General features: G+C 41.9%; 1 protein-coding gene across 1 annotated transcript in view; it reads right to left on the minus strand.

The window, feature by feature from the left end:
* The window catches only part of CCNY (cyclin Y), a 214,049-nt gene that overhangs the window by 46,304 nt on the left and 150,002 nt on the right, over positions 1 to 17,743 (minus strand). Inside the window, exon 4 of the mRNA XM_024198292.3 lies at positions 2,266 to 2,366. Within this exon, the coding sequence (XP_024054060.2) occupies positions 2,266 to 2,366 (101 nt within the window). The remainder of the gene's footprint in view (positions 1 to 2,265; positions 2,367 to 17,743) is intronic.

Below are 17,743 nucleotides of genomic sequence, written 5' to 3' on the forward strand. Positions count from 1 at the left end.
TACTGCATACATAAAGGTTGTTACCCTTCCCTTTATATTTATGACAGGCTCCATTTAAAAAAGTTAATTGGTTGTTTCACAATTTCCCTTCAGAACTTTTATAAGACAATTGTGATGCGTCAGACATCCCACATGTTGAGAAGACACCAGGTTGCTGCTATACTGTATGTTTCTCTTAGTGGAATTTCAAATTATTCTAGGTGACAAGCAGCTGAAAAATAGGAACATGGTAGAAAATACAAATTTTTTTGCTCAGATGAAGGTGAATGTCATATATTGCAAACTGTATTTTGCTTTGGCAATATAGAATTTAGCTATTGGTGACAGATGCATTAGAAATTCCTAGATTTAAATTGCTTGACTATATCTAAAATTGCAACTTTTTTAAAAAAAGGAGATGTTAAAAAGTACTAAATAGTCCCTGGACAGTGCACCTTGCTTACTGAACACATGTCCACCCACCCACAGGAGGGGGAAAAAAAGGAAAGATAATTAATCATTTGATGTGACTGAAAAAATTCAGGGAGCTGTGAGTTAAGACTAAAAATGCAGCCCAAATTCTGCCCTCAGGAACATATATGTAACTCCATTTGACTTCAGTAGAGTGGCATGTGATATCTGAAAGCAGATCCTGACCTGTTGCCCTTAAAGGGTGGCTTCGTAACAAAACATCACCCCACAGACTAGAAAAACACCCACTGTTTGGAAACCTATGAAGTAGTCCGAGGGCTGAATCTACATTTCTTAAGTCAGATCCATCAATATTTTAATTTAGGATGGTGGTGTGTTTTTAAATAATCTATCGGATCAGATCAGCAGTCAGTGCATTCGGGATAGGAGGGGCTTGTGACCATAAGTAGCTTTCTATCAACTTTCCACCCATCCAATCCTGGACTTTGCCAGGGGCCAATCCAGCCTCTTGATAAAAAGTTAAAGCAGCATAAGGGCTACTCTGATTTACACTGTGGATAATAGCTCTAAAGGAGTCACTCCTCCAGCCCAGACTACCAGAATGCACATTGCTCTGACCCCGCCCCCGCCCGTCCCTGACACTCTCCCTCCCCTACACTGGGGAGCCAGTCCTATGCCATCTGAGGATTCCTCTAAACTAGGGGCATCCTCAAGTACTGCCAGGAGGCAGCGCTAAATCCCTTGGCGCTACTAGAGTGGCACAAAAATTAATGAGGAAGGGCTGAGGACCTAGCTCAGTAACGTTTAGGAACAGGAAGTGGCCTATATGCTGCCCCTTTGTCCTCTGGTTCTTTTAATGTTATTTTTTAATAAAAATTAAAAAAAAACCAGGGAAGCATAAGGCAATATATTACAGGCAGAAATAGCGCAGGAGACATTATTGTGAAACTTGTGTGCAACCGCCTTTTTACAGAAATGCAAAATGCGTTAGTGACTACCAATGCTATACATTAGTCTGAATGTCTGCTCTGTTATGTAAATACCTTTGCATGATTTAACACACCTTACATTAAATGTGTGTACACAAAGATAAAGATACTACAGATGACTGGAATCCGAGCAGGATTCAAACAGCAACTGTTTTTTTTCCCCCCTAAACAATGTAAGGTGCTTGACCATCTACTCTCCCATTTTTCCTCCACTGTACAGAGCGTAGAGGAAAGAACAATACTCCAAACACCAACTGCATTTCCACTCAATCTAAATGTCAAAATTTTCTATTGATGACGATAACTAACCTAGCTATGCTGAGAATCCATGTGAAGATGAGCCAGAGATGCACTCCCTACACAAAGCTGCCCATTGTCAGCTCACTGCTGTGCAGTGCTTGCCTGCATTGAATGAGGAAGCCAAATCTTGAAGTATTATATTTCCAATCCCAAAAGCAGCAGAAAGTTCTGGAAATCTTAAAAAAAGAGCATGTTCTCACAGGATTTCACAAGTACTGGATAAGCAAATACCGATCTTAATTTTTGGGTGCTCATTCAAAGCAAACTAGCCAATCAGAGGCTGGTTCACTCATCAAGAGTACAACTGAAATCCTTGTGAGAACATGTGCAGTGCGGATAGTTATGGCATGACCCTAGAAGAAGCTGAGCATCAAAAATCTTTATTAAAAAAATAACAATAATAACTTTAGAAAATCCCACCCATTATCTCTGCAATACATCCATATATGACTGCACACACACACAAAAACCACTATTTTGTAGCTTGGTCTCTGCAGTGCCTGCTTAGCAGTTGTTTAGAAATAATAAAATATATGTTTAAGTCAAAGAATTTAACACTACCCACCATTTAATTGTATATTTGAGGTTTGGCTGACTGACTGTGCTGTCATCCAGGAAAATAGTGGAGCAGGAACTGTATTTCCTTCTCAATTGCCCAGGAGGATGCTAGGAAATGCAAAAGAACAATGACAATTATATAATACAAAAATCTTTTTCTGAGGAGACATCACAATTAAGAAGTAGCTCTGAGAAAGAGAGAGAGAAATCACTCTCTCAAAGTTGATCACGTCTTGAAGAAATTTAGAAATGTCAAAAACAATCCTATATAAAAATCAAAATGATCCCTTCCTCACCCAATGGTTCTTTCTTAAAAGCACAAAAAGCCACAAGTGATCTAAACACCTACCTGAGAATTCATTCTGTGTCACCCCACCTGTCTTCCCAAAAAACATTCAGCATCCACATTTAGAAAGCAAACATGAGCAAGTTCTGCACTCTGGTCCTCATTCCAAATGGAAAAGAGAGGACAAAAGGGGATTTAGAAATGGACATGCAACAGGTAATGGGGAGAGTTTGAGAGAAGAAGAATAAAGCACTGAAGATTATACAATACGGGGAGAAAGGGAAAATCAAGGGGGAAATATCTTGGAGAACAGAAGGCTTAGAGCAAAAAGACCCCCACAAAATATTTAAAAAGTATGAGAAAATATAAGAAAGTTAGTCTGAGGAACATTAGATAAAACATGAAAACAAAAATGACTGTTTTCTTTAAATAGAAAATTTGCTTTGTACAAAACTTCAGCGCTGATTCACCACTATCTGAGCAGCACTCGGACTTGGTGGAGAGCAGTGGCCCCAGGGAGCCAGTCTGAAACTGAGTGATCGCTAGCAAGAGTGCCAACCTCAAGTGACGTTTTCTTCACCGAGGGCCTTTCATTAGCTGTTTAAGGATAGCTTACACTTTGCCTCCCTAAAGAAATTTTTTAGCATTAGCAGCCCTCAGTTAAGGACTTTCTACTGGTTTTCCCCTGTCCTGGAAAGGAGAGGACAAAAGGGGATTTAGATGTTCTCTCTGCGTGGCACTGTGACTAAGTGGAAGAGATATGGGTCAGCAATATCAGAGAGACAATTCAATCAATGGAGCTATGCCGATTTGTACCAGCTGAGGATCTGCCCCATGGTATCCTGACTCCCATCTCAGTGCTCCTTTCCAGATCTAGTCTATGCAATGTGCCTGTGAGCTATAAATGCATCACCAGCACTGTGTTATCTAACTCCAGTTCTGAAATGAAGGCCTAATAACTTTTCCCATTTAAGTTCTGGACTTTCTTTGGTAACATGCACTAACTCGATTCCAGTGATAAAAATTGGATGCATTTCCGTTCCTGTTTTTCCCTATGTCTGGGCAAAAGCATTAGAAGACTTTTGCAACTTTGAAACAGATCAGGTTTTTATAATGTTCCTCTTGGGAAGTCTTTGTTCAAATAATTTCACAGCTTCCCCACCAACTCTATCCAGGCCCCTGACTTCATCTATACATTTTCTCGGAGATTTTAGAAAGGGTGCAAAATCTGGTATACAACAGAAAATTAGCTGCAACCTTAACTATGGAAAGGTTATCACCTGGGAATTCAGAAATACACTTGGCATTAATTTGGGAACTTTTAATCCATCTACACCCAAGCTATTAACATATGTAATACATGAGGTAAAAGAAATGAAAGCACTCAGAGTGATAACCGTAAAATATACTACTATCTGGTACTGCAGGATGTGGAAGAAATGACTAAGCTTCACATGATTTACAACGTCTGTCCCATCATCTGCTATTTCATAGTTCTATATTAAGTTCTTCAGTGCATTTCACAACCATGATGTTCACTTCTGACAAGAGTAAAACCAGAGCAAGTCAGATTCATTTGCAGTGGCTCTTATTTGGTATCTGAACAAAATGAATATGTACAGACAGAATAGTATCACAACCCCCCCCAAAATAGAAAAGGCTTTGAAAAATCCAGTTATACTTTTTAAATGTCAAAGAACATTTCTGTTATAAAATTTAAGATAAATACGATTGGATTAACTAAATATACTCAGCAGACTTTTCTACTCTAATAAGTAACAACAGAAAGCAATGTCATAACACCACCACCACTGCTTTACACTTACACAAGTAAACAGTATTTACACTTCATCTGAGTAAGTACTAAACCAAAGCCCTAGCATGGGGATAGTGAGCACTACATTTCTGAAAGTACCATAAAGGAACCAACTATTCTGTACATATGAACATCAGACCCATAAGATAGAGCAACATTTCCAATTCCTAGTCTGCAGTGCCATCTGACCCCATTGCTATGCCAAAGAATGGATTCCCTGTCTTTCCCAAGTCCCTCTTTGGAAAGACATATTTGGTTCCACATTCTGTCATCCTAGTCTAAGCAAGAGGTCATTGGAAGGCACAGAGCCTCCCCAATAAGATAAGGGCTTGTCTACAGAGCTGGTGTGGCAATTTTTGGATTAAACTTTTTTGTTGGAAAATGCTGATTTATTGAAAGCACAACTTTAAGCGAGAATGTAACAGTTTCTACTAAACTTTTGTTGGGAAAGGTTTGCCATTTTTGGAAAAATCAAAGGGCAAGAGAGAGAAAGAGCCTTGTCCCAGAATAGCCAATAGCCTACTGGTTAGGGCACTCACCTGGGATGTGAGAAAATGACATTTAAGTCAGTGTCTGACTCAGGCAGAATGGGGACCTGAACTTGGGTCTCTCACATCCCATGGGAGTGCCCTAACCACTAGGCTGTTGACTGCTCTCTCTCTTTTTGTGAAAAACATCAAAAGGTCTCAGTTCTGACCTGATGCAGACCAGGAAATTTTTCAAAATCTCAAGTTTCATAAGACAGGAGAACAGTTTGTTGGCCAGCTCTACTTGGCTACACGTGAAAGTTATCCTGGAACAAGATAGGGTGTGAACTGAAAGGGGGAATTGGGCAAGTCTGCTTCCGAAAGTGGTGTCCTCGGAACTGGATCTGTTGTGGCTCCAAACAGTCCTATCAAATTTGTTGACATGCCAGAGAGACAGGATGCACTGCAGAGGATGAAGAAGGCTGGTGACTCCTATTGTAGCTCAACTTTTGTGGTACGGTCCTCAGCTTGCCAGAAGTCAGAGGACAGCACTGGGGTTGAGGACATATGGCTTGTGGCATGAGGGTCAGAGAGTAAATCCCCAAGGAGGGCATCATAGTGGCCTTTGAATCTTTTAGAGAGCGCAGAGCACTGTCAGTGTGCTTGCTGAATAATTCCATGCTCTCAAAGGGCCGGTCCTTGTTTGTGGCCTGTACCACCCTAGGGATGCCTGATGCTTGGAGCCATGATGCTCTGAACAGTCACCACTGCGGCCATAAATCTTGCTGCAGTGTCAAAGGTTTCCAAGTGCTGCCTGCAAAGCCATCTTGGCCACCAATTGGCCTTTCTTGATTATATCCCAGAGTTCCTCCTTCCTGTCATGCAGGAGTTGAGAGAAACGGTTTTCACTCTGTCCCAAGTCAAAAAAGTCATATTTGGCCAGTAAGGCTTTGCAATTTGCCACGCAGAGTTGTAAAGGGGTAGAGCAGTAAGATTTTCCCCCAAACAGGTCAATCCCCTTTGGGTCCTTATCCTTAGAAGTACTTTTCTTTGATTTAAAATGTTCGAGTTTTGCCACGACAACCCAGATTGAGGGTTGCCAGACAACCCAGATTAAATGGAGATTGAGGGACCTAGCACCATTTCTCTACCTGTTTTGCAGTTAGAATTGTGTCTGCCACAAGGCCTTGGCTGGGTTGAGCAGCCCCTCATTTATGGGGATGTTGTATCTGGTCGAGCTAGGGATTGTCAAATGTAAAAAACCTTTTAAATTTCTCCAAGACTGAAATCTCCATCCCTAGAGTCTCAGCAATTCTTATAAGGAGGTCTTGAAATGACAAAGTCATCAGTGCCAAAGGCATCCTTTGATAGTGAAACAGGATGCTGCTGTTACTCTGTCCCAGGATCTGGGTCTTCCTGGTAGTCTGGCACAGGCGATCTGGCCAGAGAAGCAGATAGGGAGAGTGACCTCTTCCTCAAATCTGCTGGAGACCAGCTGCTAGAGTCCTGTGAGGCAAGATCCCAGTAGGCCCAACAGGGCCACGGCACATGCTGTAGCAGTGTGGCTGGGTTGTTTGCTATCAGCCAGTCCAATGCCATTCCTGCTGCACAGGTGACTGAGTCCAGAGGAAGAGCTGGCAGACTTTTCAGTGATACTGACCACAGATTTCAGAGTGTCCTTTGCTTGAAGATGGCAAGAACATATGTCCTGGTGACTGAGAAGAGGAACAAACCACCTCTGTGGGTGGTGCCGAGGTATACAGCACTCTCAGTACCAGGGTTGGCATCAGTATCAGCAGGTGTCCTGGTACTGATGACAGCCCTGGTTTCCCCAGTGGTACAGGCTGCAATGAGAGAGCTCAGATCAGTGCTGGAGAAGGCTCTGCTGCTTATCACCAGCCCTTGACACCATGGGATGCTTGGTGGCTTTCCCCCGAGACATTAGTGGCCTGTCTTTATGGGAAACACAAAGCTCTGTTTGGCATCTGCCTCTGTGCCTCTCAGAGCTGGACTTCAGTGCTGGCATCAGCTTCAGTTCCAATGGTGTTTGTGTTGCCAGCTTTGGTACTGGCACCAGGTCTTTACTCATCTTCTCTTTGGAGTCACCCACCTACTAGACAGGGCACTGGATGAAGCTGGCTTGTCTGCTGTCTGGACACTGGAGCTCATCTCCTCAGGATCCAAAGAGACCTTTATAGATTGCTTCAAGGAGGTGAGGCTTCAACTGAGTGTCTCATGACTTATGCATTATTGTGGAGAACGAAAGGCAAATGAGCAACGTCTTGGTATGCAGGAAACTCCCTGAAGAGGCACCTGTTTTGTCCATCTTTCAATGGAATTAGCCCATTGCAGGATGGGTAGGGCTTGAAGCCTGCAGGTTTCTAATCTGCCATGTTGAGAAGCCCTGTGTGGGGAAGTTTGTCCTGTAAATATTCCCTCCAGGTCAATATCACTCATGGAGGCTGTATGTCAAAGAATCAGAAGAGCTCTAAAGGCTTTATGAAGAGTGTGAAGAAATTTAGCCAAAGGCAAAAAGACCTAGCAGGTCAGACACTCACCAGGTTCCATCTTGCTGCCACAGGTGGTAAGGGAGATCGTGACCACCCCAGCCCTCTCTCCTTTCGTACAGGAGCACAAAGGTGCGTGCATGGCCCTGAAGGAAGCTGCTATTCAAAAAATTCTGATCTTGTACACAAGGCACATGCCTACTCACAGTGGGATTCACACTGACACATAGTGGAAGAGCCACCTGTAATTTGCATTGATAACAATCCTGAGCGGAGGCTCTCTCTGCTATTTCAGCACATAACTGATTTCATGGTGAAATTAAACACTAGTGGAAAATATGAGTTTTACCAAAAAAGGTGCCAAAAGCGTTTCAATTAAAAAGGAACATCGAACTGCTACAGTCCCAATGAATCTGTGAGAAGGCACTCACCCTCATAACATAAATGATAAATGTGCCAGCAGATCGTCAGGTGGCTTCCTAAAACAAGACTGTCTCTCAGCAGGAGAACTTCAACCTGCCAGAGGAACGAGTTGTCTCATGCAGAGGACATGGATGCCCTTTGGCTATATAAACACAATTTAATGCATAGTCGGATCCATTTAGTCAAGGGCTCAGATCCACTGAGATGAACGCAGTATAAGCCTAGATTAATAGATCTATAGTAGGCACTTTGTCCCTTTTTGTGGCCTTGAAAAAACACAAAGAAGGATTTAGTAAACCTGAGTTCTGGTGTTATGTGGAGGTGGAACTACAATGCCCTAACCACATTTAGGGTTTGCCAAAGCCACTCTTTAGGGAAGGCAGGAGGTAGATAGATGGAAAGTATGACCATGTAAAACACAGAGTTAATTTTGGGTACAGTCTTAAAGGAGAACATTAAGGAGATCAGGAAAGAAAAACAGCCTAAACTAGGCAGTGAGCTCCAGCACTAGGTGCTAAAGCAACAGCTTCTAGTACTTAAAGACGAAACAGGAAGACTGACCTACAGACAAAGCAGTGAAGACAAAGATAATGAATAACAAGGTTCATATTTCAGGCAGCAATAGATTGCTGAAGCTTGATTTCTAGTTTTTAACCATTCAGAAGTGTATGACAGCTCACCGTAAGGTATGTAAAATGAAGCAGTGTCCCAACCCATCTTTAAGAAAATGCCAGGATCAAAGGGATGAAGAAAGAGGAAGCTCCGAGTCCTGTTAGGGAACAGTTCTAGATGTGGTACTACAATTTTTTACTTACTGATGTACAGGATGTTAGGAGGGGACCAGTAGCACAACTCCTCACAAGTCAGCACTACTGGTGATGCTTGTCCGGAGCACTGTGAAGCTCTGTGCAGTAGATTACTAAGAAACAGAACTGCTTTAGGTCAAAAATGAACCAGATTCCTAAACATTTAAAATGTGATAGTGTGACTTGCAGAAAGGGGAGAGCAAAGGATAAAACTGGACTGAAATCAGCATATTAATGGGACAGTAATTGCTATTTCAATTGTGGGGAGGCTAGCCCCTCCCTCTCTATAAATAAAATACCACAGGTCTCCAGAGACTGAAACCTAGGCCCTACAGCTAAAGGAAGACCTCAAACAGCATTAGGTCCTTTTCTAAGCCACAACCAGCAAATGCGGGTTGAAGGAATTGGTAAAGAATTGTTCTGGAGGCCTATTTCACAGGTCAGAAGATGTGCTTCTGAAGCATGGATGCAGATTTCTTTGGCTGGCGAGGATTTTCGCTCTTTCCTCCACAAAAGGTCAGGGTCATCAACATTTTACCAAATTTAGTTAGAGGACATAGCCATAAAATAAAACAGTGAGTATTTAATGAGATTTGTAAGGAAGGGGCATACAAAGGGGAGAAATTTGCTAGACTTGTTAGAGCACCTGTATATTTCATAGGACAAGCTTTGAGAGATCAGAATTCAAAGTACTTTCATTTCAGCCAGGAGCTTCTTGAGCTGTTAAAATCAGTTGTTTTGCCACAGGACATTCGTAACTCTAAGAGAACACTGCTGCTCTATTCGGCACCATATTTTACCCTGCTACTTTCATAACTTCCAATCCAATAAAAGATATTACCTCAGTCACCTACCTTGTGTCTGTCTGTCTCTCTCTTTCTCTGTGTCTATGTGTTTTTTTAAAGATGCTTGAACTGTATGAACTGTCCAAATCTTAAACACAAAGGTGTCTTACCCAAACCAGAACAGCTGTAAGACCAATACTCACTGAGCAAAGACAAAAATCACAAGCTTTGTACTTTGTATCACAGTAGTTGTTGTGAGAAGACAAGACAAAATGTAAACTGCTTCACGTTCAGCCTGTGCAAAAGGATAAATCCCTCTGGGGCCTGATTTAAAAATGACTGAAGAAGTTAAAACTGGATTTGCAGGGTTTTGTTTTTAAACCAAAGGCACTGCAAATTATTTATCTGCCATCAGCTCCAGGGAAGTAGAGGCTGGTGACATCCAAAAACAAGTAGGCAAAAGGTGTGTATGGAGCCAACTTACAGCAAGAGGCTAAGATCGGGACTGTTTCTGACTCAAACAGGACAGGACAAAGCCTACTCTGAGGACTCTCCATTGCTTCAGGCTATGATTTAGGCCATGTCTACACTAGTGAGCTTACAGTGGCACAGCTGTACCGATGCAGCTGTGCCACTGTAAGATCGCTTGTGTAGCCGCTCTATGCTGATGGCAGAGAGCACACCCAGCGACATACTAAAACCACCTCAACAAGCGGCGGCAGCTATGTCAGCAAGGAGAAGCTCTCCTGCCGCCATAGTGCTGTGCACACTGCAATGTATGCCGGCAAAACTTATGTCACTCCGGGGTGTGTTTTTTTCACACCCTTGAGTGACATAAGTTTTGCCAGCATAAGTGGTAGTGTAGACATGGCCTCTGTTCTGACAACCTGTTTTCTTCACTGAGGCAAAATGATTTTATGCGTCAGTGAGAGAAACTTGCCAAAATTAGTCAAATTACATAATATCATGCTTTGTAGCATGCTGCATAATATACCGAACCCTTCAGTGAATGGCTAGATGCTTATAGTTGTCGCACTGAACCGAAGAAGCAGGAGAGACTGCTTCTTTGTACCGAGGCTTGGTCTACACTACCAACTTATGTCGGTATAACCACGTCGCCCGGGTGGGGGGGGATGTGGGGGTGACAGAGTTATAGTGACCTAACCTCTAGTGTAGATGGCACTATGTTGATGGAAGAGCTTCGACATAGCCTATGCCAATGGGCGACTCTCTCCCATGGGTGTAGGCAGTTTCTTTGCTACTGCACTGCTGTAAGAGTAGTCAAGCCCTAAGTTGTGTCTTGATACAGTGGTGTCTTCACTACAAAAACACAATCCAGTTTAACCACAGTTATTAAACTCCGTTGCACATAACCATCTTATTACATGGTCTGGCGCCATTGTTAGCTAATTAGGCTGATCCACATTTTAACCTGGTTCAAAAACAGTGCCCTAGCCTAGGTCTCTACTGGGGCATAAGCACAGTTTTTGAACCCAACTGTAGCATACTTTGGCCCCAGACACACAGACTATTCAATCCACATTAGTTGAGCTCCAAATGAGTTGATTAACAGTTCATAACTTTTGTTTCTGTAGCATACACAGGGCCTTCCTTAACCACTGATGACACATATCCAATTCTAGCAATGGGTTTTAGAGACTCGGGATCTCCTTGAGAACTAACAGCACGTCAGAGGCACAAGTTTATACAGCATATAATTGGTTATGTTGTGCAACAGCAGAAGGCCTTTGCTATACTCCCAGTACAGCAATTAATCCTCAGTAACTTCTTTAAGGACTACTACGTGTGCTACACTTCCACCTTTAAAAATGGTGAGTCAAACACAACTGATGGCTACATTGTAATATTTCACCATTTCACATCAAAATGACATTCAGGCTCCTGGTTGGCAGGGCAAGTGGATGAGGAGAAGATCTGCATCTTGCATAGGAAAGGAGCAAAGAGTAGATTAGGCCAGCTCTACAGAAGGAAGTGCAGTAGCCTCTCAGCAGTCTCTAATCCATCTTCCAGTAAGTATTGCTCTTCCCTTTAAACACACAATACTAAAACAAAAATCTTAAGGAGACAGGCACGCAATATTTGAACTGGCATTATAAACCTCCACAGTCATTATTGGCCTTGGGCATTCCAGATAATAAATCACAGTAGTATTTCAGTTAAACCCTGCTTTTCATCCCAAAGGATCAAACTGCTTTATAAAACTATGGCTCCAGTTCAGCAAGGTACCTAAGCACATGCTTAACTTTAAGCACAGGTACCCCAGTGAAGTGGATCCTGCAATGTGATCCAGACAGGACCCTTGCAATCACACAGAATCCCAATGAAGTTAGTAGGGCTTCACATGGGTGCAAGAGTCTACCTGTGTGGATCAGATTAAAGGATCAGGGCATTGGAAAACATCCACTTCTGGAATGGACAGTGGCAGCAAGTGCACAATAGCAAAGAGAGATGAAATTTTGCTCAGGACAACACACATGCAGCATAATTGCATGTGGAACATCGTACAGCCACCTTGGAAGGATAAACAGGTGAGAAAAGCCTGCTGGGATTTGAACCTGTAGTTGCAGAGAGTCTAGGTGGTAGAAGTCAATGTTAAGACCATCAAGCAATCCCCTCCAGCATCATCTTGTTATTACACAGCATAGATGATCCAAACTTTAGAATCCAAAAAGGTGCTTAAGACAAATGTTGTATCTTCTTCCACTGAGGATAATTCCTCCTTTAGAAATATTTCCCTTATGGAAAAGAGGTTTATTTTTAGGATGCTACTGCTCCTAAAACTACTAAGATTAGAATGTGTATTGTCAGAGTAGAAGAGAGAAAGATCTTTGTAAAGTGGAGCATTTTCATGACCTCCAGAGGGGAAAAATCCTACACATCCAACTTGACACAGAAAACAAAAATCCCCTTCCTCCCAAGTCAGCTACTGCAAAAAAGCCCTCCTGTTTGCCTTCCTTCTGAAGGCAGAGACACTGATTTAATCTCTCCATCAGCAAAGAGGAAATGCCAGCATCTTTTTCTCCCCTCAAGTAGTTTGACAAAGGGCAAGTCTACATTAAACGATGCAACTACGCCACTGTAGTGCTTTAATGAAGATGCTCTATACTGATGGGAGAGAGCTCTCCTGTCGGCATAGTTAACTCACCTCCCCGAAAAGCAGAAGCTATCTGAGTGGGAGAAGCTCTCCTGCCGCCATAGTGCCGTCTACACTGGGGGTTAGGTGGGTGTAACTACGGGCAAGGCTACACTTGCAGATGTAGAGCGCTGTGAGTTAAATCAGCCTTCGGAGAGCACAGTAGGGAAAGTGTTGCAGTCTGTCCACACTGACAGCTTCAAGTGCACTGGCGTGGCCACATTTGCGGCACTTGCAGCGGCATTGGGAGTGGTGCATTACAGGCAGCTATCCCAGCATGCAAGTGTCTGCAACGTGCTTTTCAAATGGGGGTGGGGGGTGGAATGTGACAGGGAGCATGTTGTGTGTATGTGGGGAGAGAGAGAGTGGGTTTTTGGGGGGTTCAGACAGCCGCAGACCCCCCTCTCTCCCCTCGCCTCTCTCTCTCACACAGCATTCCACAGTAATGGTTGATTTGTCTCAGAGCAGATAAGCAGCCAACTGTCAGAAACGGAGCTTTCAAAGGGCACTTCCACATTCCTGCAGCAATTCAAAATAATGACAAGAGTGGCCACTTGACTTAAGGGGATTATGAGACATTTCCGGAGGCCAATCAGAGCGCAGTAATGCAACACCTCATTCACACTGGCGCCGCAGCGCTCCAGCGGGGGCGCAGCAAATGTTATTCCTCTTGCCGAGGTGGAGTACCAGGAGCGCTCTAGCCTCGCAGTCAGAACGCTCTACGTGCCTTGTCAGCATGGACGGGGAGTGAGCTAGTGCACACGGGGCTCCTTTATTGCGCACTAACTCGCAAGTGTAGCCAAGCCCTACATTGCTCAGGGATGTGGATTTTTTTGAACAACGTAGTTACACTGATATAGGTCTGGTCTACACTACAGACCTAAGTCACAAATTTAGTAAGTTGAGACAGATAGATTAAAAGACAAGTGAACAATGGAGAAGCATTAAAGACATAACAAAAATCTTGATTATCAATTCAGTCTGCAAGGAAAACAATCAGCTTGAGATAAAATGCTTGAGATAAAAATTGGCTGGAGGAAAACATGAACAGCTGATACAAGGTGACTTTCCTCCCTTGTTAGCAGCTTATTCTAAAAATTCCCACTTAGGTGAGCATTTGAGTGGTATATATGGGACTCAGCACAATCCTAAATCAAGTCATGTCAGTGTCTTTTTGGGAAAGGGTGTTGGACAGACTACTACACCGGCGCAATCATCCCTCTATTTTAATTGTTAAAAAACAAAAAAACAAAACAAAACAAAAACTTAACACAGTTGCTGGATCCTTCAAGCCCACTTAATGACAAGATACAACAAAAACTCTTCAGCTACCTACAGCAAAGTTCAGTAAATCACAGTAATTTTAGATCCCACTGTTTGTGTTGGGGAAACAGGAAATGATTCTCCCAGCAAAAGTACTTTATAAAAGAGAGCATGCTAGTGACTATGCTGAAAAGGTAACTAGCTCAAAAGAAGCAAAATTGGCCATTTGATAATATTGCAACTAAAGTGCCAGAAAACTACAAATTTGCTAAATATGACAACAAAAAGGAGCCATAACTACAAAGCTACTGAATTAAAATAACATTTTGTGTAAAAACCTATATGTTTTATTATAAAAAACTAAAACTGTACAGAAAAAATGCATTTCCCATGATTTCTCTTCCTGATTGCAGCTTACTTGGCATGCCTGAACTCACAGGAGATGTTCAACACTAATTACTACATTGGTGGTTCTCAACCAGGGGTATATGTACCTTGGGGGGGTAATCACAGGTGTTCCCGAGTGTACTCAGAGGTGTTCCGGGGGTACACGAACTCATCTAGGTATTTGCCTACTTTTACAACAGGCTACATAAAAAGCACGAGTGAATTCAGTACAAACTAAAATTCCATACTTGTTTATACCGCTCTATATAGTATACACTGAAATGTAAGCAAAATATTTATATTCCAATTGATTTATTTATAATTGTATGGTAAAAATGAGAAAGTAAGCAATTTTTCAGTAGTTGTGTGCTGTGACACTTTTGTATTTTTATGTCTAATTTTGTAAGCAAATAGTTTTTAAGTGAGACAAGTTAGACTCCTGAAGCAGGTACAGTAGTCTGGAAAGGTAGGGAGCCACTATACTAGATCAAACCATTAAAAGGCTGTACAGAAAATAACAATATTCTAGGTGCCAGTCTTCCTGGTTATATGTCACAAAAGGAGAATAAGTACATGTAGAAATTTTAAAACCTAACAATGATCTTGGGGAGAAATAACTTGCAAGAAAGGAGCGTTTTCCTCTGTATTGTGACAAGCAGCTTTTGTACAAGGGAAGCAAAACAACCACCCAGAGTTTATGTCCTCTTGCCTGTTCCCTGTAGCACATGTGGGTAAGTCAGTCAGGAAACAGATTACTTATTATGGTGCCAAACAAAGCCAACTCTTCTTAGAGACATGCCTTAATGAGCATGGAAAGAGGAGCCTGGTGCCAGAGAGACTAAGTAATCGATAGAGTACTCTGTAACAATATTTGCTTTACCCTTAAATGCTATCTTTAATTCGCCACATACAGCTGTTGGCAGGTTGCAGCATCGTAAGCTATTTATTTCCATTCACTTCAAATAAGGAGACCAGACTGGATCATAATAGTTCTTTCTGGCCTTAAAAATCTAGGAGCCACCTTAGGTTACTATGTTTAGAAGTACCGAAGCAACATTTGCAAGTGTGATCTCCAATTTTGCGTGCCCGACTTAAATAATCAAGCTTCAGATTTCTAAGGAGGTGCTGAGTACCCTCAGCTACCCCTGACTTCAGTTGGAGTTATGGTTATTCAGTGCCCATGAAAATCAAGCCCTGCGTTTCTGAAGCTCAGCACTCCACAGCTGAGGAATCTCCAAAATCAGAGGCCACTTTTGAACATTAAGGCCACTTGGCCCTTATGTTCTTAAGCATATGAAGCATAGCCAACTCCTATGGAGTGGTTACCCATCTATAAGGGCAAAAACTCGTAGGTAGGGGAATTTTTCAGCAAGAAAGGAACAGCTGTCAAGAAAATACTTTAGTTTTCCAATTTACAATAGGGATTTGGTAAAAATACATTAAGGTAGAACACTGATATTTAATTATGTTAGGGAGGACTACCTTAAGCACTAATGGAATCCTAGTAAACACTTTTTCTTCCCCTACATAAAAGTAGCAGTTTTAACCCTGTGTGTAGCCTTTTTATTCCACCATTTCTGTCTCCTGCTTTATCTCTTGGTCAAAGTGAAGTCTGGCAAGTAGCCCACGTAACACCGTTTAACTTATTACACTATAAGCAGGAGGATAAAACAAAGTAAAATCCAGCTTAGTAAAGGGGATGGCAGTTTTTTTGAAACATTCACATTAGTTCTATTGTGATTATTTTTCAATGATTTAAAACATTACTGCTAAGCACACTTTAGAATTTATAACATGGTGAATATGTTGGCACATGTCGTCTTGGAACAATCCTGGATATTCCTGGCTCTGCCTAGGAATCCTGAGTTAGCAAGTCTCCAGCACAGCATTTTTCAAAACTGCTGTCAATAATGAACCAGCTGCTAAGACCACTTCCAGGTTTCCCCTCTCCATCCCCTTCAGCAGATCTGGTATTAATTATTTAGCTATCTCTTACTGAAAGTCACTGTTGCACTCAAGATAAGAAGGGCTCAAGCACAAGGATCACTGGGCCCTGTTAATCTTTCGTCCTCTTTATTTATTTGCCTAGGTGCTGAACAAGCCTAGCAGTAAGCAATTTCTGTACATGCATACTGCACAGACACAGTACTACTGACTTGTCAACATTGTAGTGTCAAGCAGTTGCTTCTCTAGACAGAAATGATATTTTACACAGGAAAATCACCTGACTGGTGTCCAGAGGTTATCTGAAATCTTTAATTTCCATACACCTGGAGTTCGTAAATTAATTTCATTTAACCTAGCCTGAAAAAAGATCGAGTTGTAGGAATTTTATCTAACGTTTTGAATGCCATCAATAAGAAGGGAAATAAGGACATGTAAATTACCGTAACAAAATATTCCATCTTTCAGGCTCTACATCATCCTGTCCTGCTGCAGCTGCTTAGTCCCACATAGATTTGATGGTTTGTCATGCACTATACTCTTCCACCTATCATAAAAAACCCTTGGAGCATGCAGTCAGCCTTAAAAGGATCACTTTTAAGTCCTTTTAATAATGAATACCACAAATTTTTCAAAGTTCCTTTATTCTTCTTCTTTGGAATATAAAATAGGAAGAAACTTAGGAAAAAACAGAAAAATACATATACATATACATATACATATACGTATACGTATAAAAAACACACTCTGGATGAATGGGGGAGAAAGGATTTCTCTCAAGGCTTTGGCAAGGTTCTGCAGTAACTGTAAAGTCAAAATGTGGGGCGAGATACTGTGCTTCTCTCCTAAGCGTAGGTCTTCACTGCCATTGGGAGGAGTGGCTTCAGCACATTTAGACATATCCAAGATCTAGCTAGACCAAAGCTTGCTCGACTAACAGCGGCAGTGAAGTTGCAGCAATAGTGGCAAGTATGTAGAGTCAGAGGCTGTCTTCTTCATTATTACCAGAGGAATTCTCCTCCAGCTGGGACGGGCTTTTAGAGCCCCTTTATTCTACTTTAGCCCTTTTACAGGTTGTAAACAGGCCTGGGTAGCAGGGTAGGGGTGAGAATCCCACCCATTGTGAGTGATGCAGTGGCAAAGCAAGTCAGGAGACAGTTAGCTGTGTTGTGTCTGGACAATGAGAACTCAAAAGAAGAAAAAATGTTTTGGGTTAATGTGCTTGCTGGCAGTTATTCAGCACATATTGGTAAATTTACAGGAATCCGATACAGTGCATTTTTATAATATGACTTTCAAAGGTAGTTTCAATGCAAACTATTCTCATATGCAGGTAAACAATAAAAACTAGTATTTTAGGAGAAAAATATTTGTTGGTCCAGTGTTGCCAAATCTCACAATTTTATCACGAGCCTTGCCATATTCTCTGTTTTTCTTAAAGCCTCAGCTCTTGTGACTACATAAGCAACTCAGGGGTTTTGTTTTTTGTTTTGTTTTTTTGGCTTTTTTTAAAGTAAATGTTCAGACCTCATGGTGGTAGAGAAAAACTTGAAAATGTGACCAAAGTGCACATTAATGGCTCAGAAACCAGAAGGCATATAAAAAGATTTTTATCTATTTTATCAGAGGGGTAGCCGTGTTAGTCTG

Source organism: Terrapene carolina, unplaced genomic scaffold, assembly GCF_002925995.2.
Source record: "Terrapene carolina triunguis isolate 2854851 unplaced genomic scaffold, T_m_triunguis-2.0 Scaffold111, whole genome shotgun sequence".
Taxonomy (NCBI): Eukaryota; Metazoa; Chordata; order Testudines; family Emydidae; genus Terrapene; species Terrapene triunguis.